General features: G+C 37.8%; 1 protein-coding gene across 1 annotated transcript; it reads left to right on the top strand.

Annotated features, from left to right (window-relative positions):
- Positions 1-164: 164 nt before the first annotated feature.
- LOC140994663 (very-long-chain (3R)-3-hydroxyacyl-CoA dehydratase-like) lies at positions 165-9362 on the top strand. Its single transcript, XM_073464400.1, has 11 exons — positions 165-360; positions 2420-2465; positions 2763-2836; positions 3670-3834; positions 4412-4463; positions 4633-4743; positions 5940-6067; positions 6749-6861; positions 6946-7052; positions 7166-7297; positions 8032-9362. The coding sequence occupies exons 1-11, from the start codon at positions 280-282 to the stop codon at positions 8106-8108; spliced, it is 1086 nt and encodes a 361-aa protein (XP_073320501.1). The 5' UTR covers positions 165-279; the 3' UTR covers positions 8109-9362.
- The last annotated feature ends 1256 nt before the right edge of the window (positions 9363-10618 follow it).

Below are 10618 nucleotides of genomic sequence, written 5' to 3' on the forward strand. Positions count from 1 at the left end.
TTGTGTGTCTTTCTAACTTGGAGAGGAGTAGTTCAGTTTCGAGTAATAGTAGTAGGAGAGAAAAGTTTGATTACTTTTATTTTGAAGCTACCAACCAGCCCTTCAGGAGTCTTATTTTGAAGTCCGTTAGAGCCCTCCTCCCGGAAGCACGCTCCATCATCCTCACTGTGTTGTGTGGGGGTTGGCAGACAGACTGTCAGATGAGGACTTCGGTTCATCAGTTTGAGTAAAATATCCTGTTTTTATGGCATGTAGATTTTTAGCAAAGACAGAGTGATAATGCAGATCCTCACTCCTCATGTTTACTGGGCTCAGCGGCACGGAGAGATCTATCTCCGGGTGGAACTGAGCGATACCAAGGTAGGACAGTCCGCCACATCCAGCGGGCTCCTTTCAGCCTCAACTTACACACACTTGTCGTTTAACCACTGCTTCAATAATATGTTAAAATAAACCTGGTACTTTATCTTCTTAATCCTATATGCGATGTTAGCAAGCTGATGTTTTCTCCACTGTAGCGACACACTAGCTTTACTAGCCTAACGGTTAGCTAGTGAGTGAAGGTGTGCAGATATAAGATGGCTAAATTGACCTCCAACATCAAAATTATAATGTTAAAAAGAAAACTGACAAAATAAATTAATTAAGATTTGTCCCCAGTTCAGAAAAGCATGTATTTTTGTCTGTTGCTGCCTTAAAAACACAATTTAGACGACATTTATTCTGTCGTCGGGGTCATTCAACTCACCAACGATTAGTTAATGGTTAGCTCGTGTTTAAATGTAGTATAAACAAGTTTGTTGTCGAAATTAACTCAACAAAACAACAATAACCGACTCAGTGATATCTGAATAAGTGGAAGGAGACAGCTGAACATGACAGCTTTAGTGTGGCTTCCTGTTTTGCATCGTTATCAACTCGACAACGTGTGATTTTCTATACTTAGCATACATAGATATCGTTATCAAAAGAAAGTATTCTTGCGACAAAGCCCAGCTCAATGCATGATTAATGTGTTGATGATTTGTGCCAGCCAAAACCTGTAGTAAGACTTGAAGATTGTTTCTATTAAAGGTGCACTATGTAGTTTTGGGAAGAAATTTTAATCAGAAGAGAAAGATCTTTATTGACTGATTTTTTTTGACTGCAAGAGTCACAGTGACAAAAATACATATTACAAGTAAAAGTCCTGCATTCATTAATGTCCTTAAAAAAATTACATACTTAATATCAGCTTAACTTAATAACACCATGTTAATGGGTAAAGGAAGTATTCACATCCTTTACTTATTCAAAGAATGATTTTTCTATGCCTAAACAAACTAAATAAACAAACTCTTTCATGACTGAATAAACTGAAAAAAACAAACTGACCTTAAAGAACAACACAGTGTCATACTGTTTTACTTTGTTTAAATGTGGCGGACCCTGCCACCTTTCTAGCTTCAAACAGTGTTCTGGGGACTTTGTTATCCTCTGAGAATAGCTTGTTTATTCAGTTACGGAAAACATAAATATTTCTGAGTTTGTATTATTACCTTTCTCTTCTGATTAAATTTTCTTCCCCAAAACTACACAGTGCACCTTTAAGTCTAATTGTTCTTTTTGTACACTTTCATACAGTTAGAGCTACACCGACGCTCTGTCCACTTCCCTACTGGTATTTTGAGTGTAATTCATTTGCCAAAAAGAGAAAAAAAACAGTAAACAAAGTCAAAGATAAACACATTTTCATTAGATATCGCGGCAATATCGTTATTGTGAATTTGTTTGGCCATGCTAATCGTGTAGTGACAGTCTGATTTGGTGACAGCCCTAGTGTGTGATGTTTATTTACTGAAATATATAATGTATACATTTTGCAATATAAATTTTTTAAAAAAGGGAAAAAAAGAATTAAATTAATTTTGAGTGGACTAAGCCTGCCACTGACTATTTTAGCTTCATTCTGCTGGCTGTGTATTTGCATTAGAAACATGAAATACAGGTTCTTCTCCCCTTTGACATTTCCAAGATTGCTCCATCCCCGTCCTGCATCTGTTAGACAAATGTCCTATTAAAGATGCATGACTTTTAATGGTTGTTCTGGATCTTGTTTAGCCTCTTAGGAGGATGGCTTAAAGATAGCTGAAGCAGGCTGAGAGAGGAACACCTGTCATGTTACATGTTAGGCCAACTGTTAAAGCAACAACATAACATTGTAACCTTCATGAGCTGAGGATTTTTATTGCAGGGCTGTTGTATGAGACTGCATTACTTTTAGCGAGGTGTATTTCATTTGCACACCCAAACATTGAAGTATCAGGCCCAGGTTTCAAAATACAGAAATGTCCCTTCAACCTTTAATTTCCACTGCAGTTTTGTCCATTGTGTGCACCAGTGTCGGGTTGGTTGTGATGGCTTTCTTTTTGTTTTTCAGAATCTCGACATCAGCCTACAAGAAAACAACAGACTTCAGTTTAGAGGTTAGTATTTACATTGCTGCGTCAGTAGAACTCATCCCAATGGAAATTGTTGTATCGATAAGGTGCAAGTCCAAAACATACACAGTGCCAAAAATAAAACCATACATACTGATAAAAAACATTCAAGTGAAGATGTTCAGTTGCATAACGACAAATTTGAAATGGAACTTAACTGTAAAATATTCCACAAACCTTTATGTTATTCATGAGGTCTGTTATGATGTTTATAAATGAAACACAATAGAAAGGCTGATATTGGTGTAATGTAAACATATAATCTTAATATTATTTCCACAGCACAGGGCCATGGAGCTAAAGGAGATAATGAATATGTGTTCTGTTTGGAGTTCCTGGAACCTGTTAGACCTGAGGTAATGATCTTTTATTCATATATTATTAATTAATGATGAAGACAATTGTTGTATTAAAATGCATTATTTTTTGCTTGACTGCTATATGATTAACATTTTTGAAAAAATAAATAAATGAGGATTCAGAAGGGAAGTTACTGTGTCTATTTATTTTCCCACAGTGTGTCATATGAACTATTTGGTGCACTTTTTATTATCTCTTATTGTCAAACTTTCGTGTTGTCACTTGGTATGACAGCGGTAAAAGTTGTACCCCGCTTCACCTACAGCATTAAAGATAACTGAGAATTGTAATTTTTACACAAAGTAATTGCATTGAACTAAAAATGCAGTAAAGGCAAACCAAATTCTTTGTCTTGCCTTTAATATATTTGCAAATACAAACTTAAGCCTTTTTGCACTAAAGCACATATTTTATTTTGTGCTGTTCAGATAAAAGATCCACAGTATACCATAACTGAAATCCATGCGTCATGGCACTGATTGAGCGAGTGTACCAGCTAGAAATCACTGTTGTTAAGTCAGTGAACACTGATTGAAAAACGCCTCCCTGCTGAAGTGAGGCTTGATTAGCTGGGACACCATGGCCGGAGATATTCAGCTACATTATTATCAGTGAATTTATTTCTGGGACAAAGAGCTGCTGGTTTTTCTTCCACCCTTCAACTAAAATGTGTTTAGATGATATTTGCTGTGTTGTGGATTTAAGACCTGTGATGTTGTGATGATCAGTCCCAGAAAGTGTTCACACAACAGCTGCTGGCATTATTTCATTGCCTTGTGTGTGTCCCAGTTAGAAACTTTTATATAATTTTCCAATCCTTTGTTTTCAGATCAAGCATAAGTCCACCCAGCGTCAGGTGGACATCAAGATCAAGAAGCAGGAGGAGCGCTGGTGGGACCGGCTAACGCTGCAGGAGAAGAAGCCTCTGTTTTTGGCTCCTGACTTCGACCGCTGGCTGGATGAGTCTGATGCTGAGATGGAGCTTCAGGCTAAGGTAAGACCTTATGGAAAAGGCCTTTGACTGCTGAAGCAAACCTGGCATTAGCCTGTGACTAATGACTGCAAAATGTAGTCTGTACTAAAGTTAGTACAGCCAAGACAACACAGAGGCCTGTTTGTTGTTTTTTTTAGCCACAGGTTCTCCTCATATTTAGCCTTGCAAAGTTAGACCACAAAACTTTGCATCGCTCATTGTGGCCTGGCAAAGCTCCATGTGGGACAGGTGTAGTTTCAGATAAGTTAATGGATGTTAATGCAAACTCTTCCTGCACATGGCTTCAACAACTGGGCTTGCAAAATTCATTTTGAAATGTATGTAGATGTATACACATTTATGAATTTAGAACGTTTTGTTTGTAAATGTTTCCTGGTTTAAAAGGTGAAAAACTATTTTCCTAAATATGAAACAAATAAAACAAATTGGTCAGACCACTGCAGACCACTGCTGAGAAATTTGAAAGAACATAATTCATAGTTACCATATTAAAACAAGTGATGATAGCAGTAAATATTAATAACATTTTAGTCATGTACATTGCAAAGTGTGATTGTGATGGTGTGATTTCTTTCAGGAGGAGGAGAAGATTAACAGGATAAGTGTGGAGTCAAGAGTTCGTAAAGACCGTGAGTCACACTGAGCTGACAAACAACTCAAAAACTCACTGAAATGTTTCTAATTGAAGCTTTGTCAGTAATGTTGATCTTTATTATCCTGTAGGAGGAAGTAAGAGGAATTTTAGTAATGTTAGCAATAGTCGTTCATTTGAGTTATTTTCCTCTGTTTCCTGTTCAGCCTTCCTTGGACTGAAGAGAGGCTACTTGTTTATGTACAACCTGGTGCAGTTCCTCGGATTCTCCTGGATCTTTGTCAACATGACTGTGCGACTCTTCATTCTTGGTCAAGGTCTGTAAGAAAAAGGCCAGTAGAGTGAAGTGTTGGCCAGATTCTCTCCAACAGGAAGGCAAAGTGTCCTGCAAAGAATCATTTTTACTGGCTAAATAATATAATGTCTTAATCGTAGGTTTAAGGATTGTGTGAATACCGATTGCAACAATTTAACAGTCAGACAGTCATTTACAATTGTTAGGACAATTGTTAGGTTGTGAACATTAATCAAAAACCAGTTTTAAAATGTAAAACTTGAAAGTGAGTGTGCAAATATGGTACATATGGTCAGTCAAAGTTAAAGCAGGAAGTCTGTCTGTTATCCCTGATGTTTACAGCGGAAAGTCTGAGTAATGATTTTACTGATCACATTTGTTTGCTCTTACAAATAAGTTTGGCTAATCTGCAGACTTGTTTACAAACTGTCTGATCGTCTGTCTGCTCGTGTCTCTTGCCCTGTCTGCCTTTTTTTATGACATCTCCATGTTGCCAGATCTTTCCACAGTGAGAGAACAAATATAGAGAGTTCTCATTTTGATCTATTTCCAAAAGTGTGCTTTTGTGTGTTTTAGTCTTCAGTTCAAATTGTGTAAACTTCACATTACGGCCCACTACTAACCATTTTGAAAAACATGCTTAATGTTTTAGGACTGATTTCTGACTGACGTTCCAGGCAGCTACTATTTTCTGTTCTTTTTGGTCTGCCTTTAAAATATGCATGCAGAGACATAAAACCTTCCTGAGATAGATAAATCATCTGAGTCTATATTTAGTCACGCTTTTGTCAGTAACATTATTCTTGGGCTTTTTTAGTACATCACACAAATCTAGGAATAAGTGAAAACAGAGCGTGAAACACAAGAGTAAACACAGAATTGGCAGACTGCAGAGGGATGGACTAAATAAAGATTAAAAAACAGGTATAAAACTAAAACAATTGTACTCCTTAATATCTTTTCAGTTTTATGGACTTAATAATTAATTTTTGGGTCAGTGTTTGTGCAACACAAAACAGAAAAAGAAACAAACATAATTAGCACCACTAAGCAGAGAAATAAAACAAACAGACAGTCCAGAAAACACAGATGAGCTCATTTGAATAGAAACAGGAACACGGCTACACAGCAGGCAGGGATTTGTTTTGCAAATGATGAGGATTATGGATAGTGGCTCATGCAATGTGCTGTTTAATTTGTGTCTCTCGCCCTCCGCAGATTCGTTCTATGATACCTTCCACACCACGGCTGATATGATGTATTTCTGTCAGATGATGGCCGTGCTTGAGGTCATCAATCCCTTGTTGGGTCTGGTTAAGACTGGATTTTTTCCTGCTATGATACAGGTAATACAGGGGAGTCAGTCACTTCTCATTGTCATGTGATTTCAACCTTAAAGATGAAAACATTGCCATAAAAAAACAAACTAGAAATTTCAGTTACTATAAACAGTAAAAGTATAAAAAAAAATAAAACAAAAGTATGTGGATACCTGAACATTACACTCATATGTGAAAGTTAAACATCTCACTCCAAAATCATGAGCATTAATCTGCTGAAGTAACTGCCTTCAGTCTTCTGGTATTAGGCTTTCCATCAGTTTTAAAATCTGGCTACAAGGTTTGCTGTCATTCAGCCACAAGGACATTTGTGAGGTCGGCCATTAAGGCCTGGCTCACAATCGTCCTTCAGTACATCATAAGGAGCTGGTTATACTAAAAAAGAACCAGTTTGTAGGATGTGCTGTTCTATATGTTCAAAGGTGGAAGGAGAGCTGGCCGTCGTGGAGAGGAGAGAAAAGTGACAATCATTTAAATATGGGGATAATTGTGTTCATTTTCAGAAAGTTTCTCTAAGCCTCTGCTAAGGCTAAAGCACAAGTGTAAAACAGCTTTACTGTGCTAATGCTTTTTGTATGTGATTCATTATTTGGGCCAAAGGTTGCCTCTCAGGTGTGATGTACTGTAGAAATCGTTTTGAAAAGTGCTGCAAAAAAGTGTTACATGGACTGCTCTGTGATGTTGCAGGTGGCCGGCAGGAACGTCATTCTGTTCGTTATCTTCGGCAGTCTGGAAGACATGCAGAACAAAGCTGTCGTCTTCTTCGTGTTCTACCTGTGGAGCACCATTGAGATCTTCAGGTGAGCTCAGGTCACCTTCCTTCTCTCTCTGGTGAACATGTGTTGTTGCCTGCTCTAACATCAGGCCTTCCTTCCTTACATCAGGTACCCGTTCTACATGCTGGCCTGCATTGGCAATGAGTGGAAGCTGTTGACATGGCTGAGATACAGCCTCTGGATCCCTCTGTACCCGCTGGGGGTTGTGGCTGAAGGTTAGTTACTAGTCTTTCATGTGTTTACAAAAGAAAATGGTGTTATAAACCAAATTTTACAGCAGTCGTTGTTGGTTGTTGCTGACAGTGTGTCATTCTGTGCATGTTTCCAGCGGTGGCTGTGATCCAGTCCCTGCCCATCTTTGATGAGACTCGTATGTTCAGCCTCCCCCTCCCTGCAGTGCTGGGACACTCTTTAAGCTTCTCCTACACTCTGCAGGTCTACCTGGTCCTCATGTTTCTGGGTGAGACATCCACTAACACATTTTGTCTCTGACTCATCGTCTATGTCTGCAAAAACAGCCAACCATATTACACCCACAGGCCTTGATAATATTTAAGGTTATTTTCTGATAACTCTCAGGCTGCTGGCAGGCCTATTTCCATGGTTTGTTGTTGCCTCCTGTCTTTGTCTTTTCTGTTCAGAAATCTGCAACTTTTTTACCTACCATAAATTAGCAGTATTAGTTAACATTACTTAACCTGATGCACCAGATGATTTGTTACACAGAGCAATCTGGAGAGGCACCTTCAATAAAGTACTTGGCATGTGATTGGACGAACCATCTATCTATGACCGTCTATCACAGGCTGACTTCAGCCAATCAGATCAACAGTAGGAGAGTAGACCCAGTTGGTAAATCAAAGTCTGACTGTTAGTTGAGAGAAAAGCAAACATGTTTTCCATCAAGAGAAGCCCTCAATTCTTTGCTGTTTTTAAATGAAATAAACTCTCCATTTCTGATATAACTGATGCTATAGCAGCTATGCTAATCTCACGATGAGCCGCTATTATTGTTTTCAAACAGTTGCTTCCTTCGCTTGTTGTCACACCTAAACCATGTCCATAGCTGCCAGTAGTTCCTCAAAGGATGCTGGTTGGTTCAAAAATGTCCAAAAATGTTTTGGCAGCCAAATATACAAACATGACAACTAGCCTATCAACTTCATACTAACAGAAGTCATCTCTTGCCTGCAGGACTCTTCATCAACTTCCGACACCTGTACAAGCAGAGGAGGAGACGATACCGCTCAAAGAAAAGGAAAGTTCACTAAATGATCAGCACGTTTACTTTGCACACCCTCTGAACTGTCGTCCACTTAAAAATAAAGCAGCTGTTTTCTTCTAACTGCCTTTTCTCATCTTCCAACACTCACACAACACGCACACACACACACTGACGAGGGGGCAGATGTATAAACTACTGTATGTGTACGCATAAAAACGCAGTGTTAATGAAGCTTGTGCACGTGCGCCTGTTTCCACAATGGTTGAGATTTATAAAACAGAATCAGACGTATGCACAGCTTTAGAAAACTGACGAAAAGACTTCATGTTTCTGTATTTGTGCGTACACACAGCTTTAGTTGTGAACCTACGCAGTTTTATGCATCTGGCCCCTGTGTTGGAGAACTGGTCACCTGATTTCCTCCACTGGGTGAACTGTTAACCGTCTTCAGACCAAATCTTTTTAATCTTACTGTACCAGCTTGGCGACTCACTGTTGAACGGATCTAGTACTTTACTACTGTAAGTCTAAATTGATACCACGTTTATTCTCTTCAAAGTGTCCATGTTTATCAAAGGTTTCTGTCTGTCTGCAGTCACCATCGAAGGTTTAGTTCAGCTGAAACAACTTAAATAATATTTGTGGATTTTTTTTTCTGTTGATCTTCCTGTTGTGGACATGAGAGAAGTGTTTACATACAGGAGAATTTTTGTTAGGTTGCGAAATTAAAGTTACTTGTCAAAAAAATGTGAGTCTGTGAAAACATATTTTGTACAATTAATTTGTAACGTTTCTTCTCTTTATTAAGTTCAACAGTGAATCTTTGATTTGATGGTTCTCTTTCATTTTGAGCCCAGATGTCCTGAACTGTCCCAGATGAGAAAAACTTACTGACTCAGTGTCCACAGTTTTGGTACAGAATAATGAAGGAAGTTATTACAGTTAACTTGTACTGATGTACTGTGAAACGTTCAAGATTCACTCGTCGTTTACCTCAAATTGTATCATTTTTACACTGACTGTGCTTGAGTTCTTTGTTTTCTTCCACTCTGTTCACATTTGAGCCTTTTCTTTATCCGTTCTTCAATATTTATTTGTGTTTTTTGAAGTTGTTTGATTTTGACTTACTTGTTTCAGAATGATTTTTCTAAAGGTGTTTTTGGGAAGTACTTGCAGTAGACATCCAGCTGGATTTGGACATTTTATTGTATTTCAATTGGCGGGTAAATTCAGACTAATGATGCATTTTATTTGTAAGTTACAGTTAGTTTCCTGACAGAAATAAACATCAGAGTTCCTATTTTTGGAGTTGAAGTGTTTTCTCTCGGATCACAGATCCCGTTGTGTTTTCTTGTGTATTCATTAGATAGTTGACAGAGGAGATACAGACTTCAAACACGGGGTGAGGGGAGGGGATTAAACTAGGGAGTTTGCAGTTATTTGAAAAGCAGCTAAACCACCTGGACACTTCATTAGATATCAATTTAACAAAATTGTATGATGTTGCCTCTGAGTTTGATTGTTAGTATGGAGTACTTTGAAATATATCCACATACATGAGTTGGTATCCGAAGCTAAAGTTTATTTTTCTGTTGTTAGTGATTAGAAGAAGGAACATGCACACGCCTTCTCCCGTTGTAGACTTCAAAGAAAGAAGGGTAAAGCCCCACACTGATGCAGTCATTTTGTTTCAAATCCAAACTTCAGCAAACGTGTTTCAGTTTTTAAGACACCATTTTGAACATTTTGACTAATCAGTTTCTCAGGTCTGTCTTAAAACACAGTCAGGTGCCCATAATGGCATCTAGAGCTCTCTTCCTAATGTACTTTTAATGTAAGAGATGGAGGGCAAAATCAACAAAAAGTAATCCAATAAAAAAAAGTCATCCAGAGAGCTTATCCAGTTAATCAGTTCAGAATTTATTCTGTTTCTTTATTTCTTTTTCAGGCGATTCCAATTTTGAATCAATATTCTTTCAAGTTCACACAGTTCAATTAATTTAAAATCAGCGTCTTGTTGTTGTATGAAGCTGTGATCAGCAGGACCCCTGACTTGCTGTGAGACAACTTAAACCTTTATTATCCTTGATTGGACGTTTTGGTGACCTCATATAATCAACCAGAATGAGTGAAAACACCTGTGTGAATGAGCAGAGACTCAGACTGTAGGTCAGATGTTTAGTATTTTACATTTTCTATATTTTCTTGCAAAGTTTTGGAGACAGTTTTGATGATTACGTGATTTTTATTGTAAATACAGTCACTGAAGAATGAGTTGGTAATATTTAACTTGATTTATCACTGCTGATATTTAGTACAATATAGTCAAAAGCTCTGCTCACTAATCCTGAATCAAATGATTACACTTCAAAACTTGCATTTAAATCCCACCTGTAATTGGTAAAAGTAAGGTTTGACACTAAATACTGTGATACTACAGAATGTGATGATAAACCATATGTGCGTTTTGGACACAGTCATATGTTCATATGTGTATGTAAAATTTGCCAGTTATACTGTGAATCATCACTTTTAACATGAGGCAAATCAACATCA

Source organism: Pagrus major, chromosome 4 (assembly GCF_040436345.1).
Source record: "Pagrus major chromosome 4, Pma_NU_1.0".
Classification (NCBI taxonomy): domain Eukaryota; kingdom Metazoa; phylum Chordata; class Actinopteri; order Spariformes; family Sparidae; genus Pagrus; species Pagrus major.

Bases quoted from the DNA above. Each gene is read 5' to 3' on its own strand.
- LOC140994663 (XM_073464400.1), top strand. From the start codon at position 280: ATGCAGATCCTCACTCCTCATGTTTACTGGGCTCAGCGGCACGGAGAG. The intron at 7,053-7,165 runs GTTAGTTACTAG...GCATGTTTCCAG, and splicing joins GCTGGGGGTTGTGGCTGAAG to CGGTGGCTGTGATCCAGTCC. The intron at 7,298-8,031 runs GTGAGACATCCA...TCTTGCCTGCAG, and splicing joins CCTGGTCCTCATGTTTCTGG to GACTCTTCATCAACTTCCGA.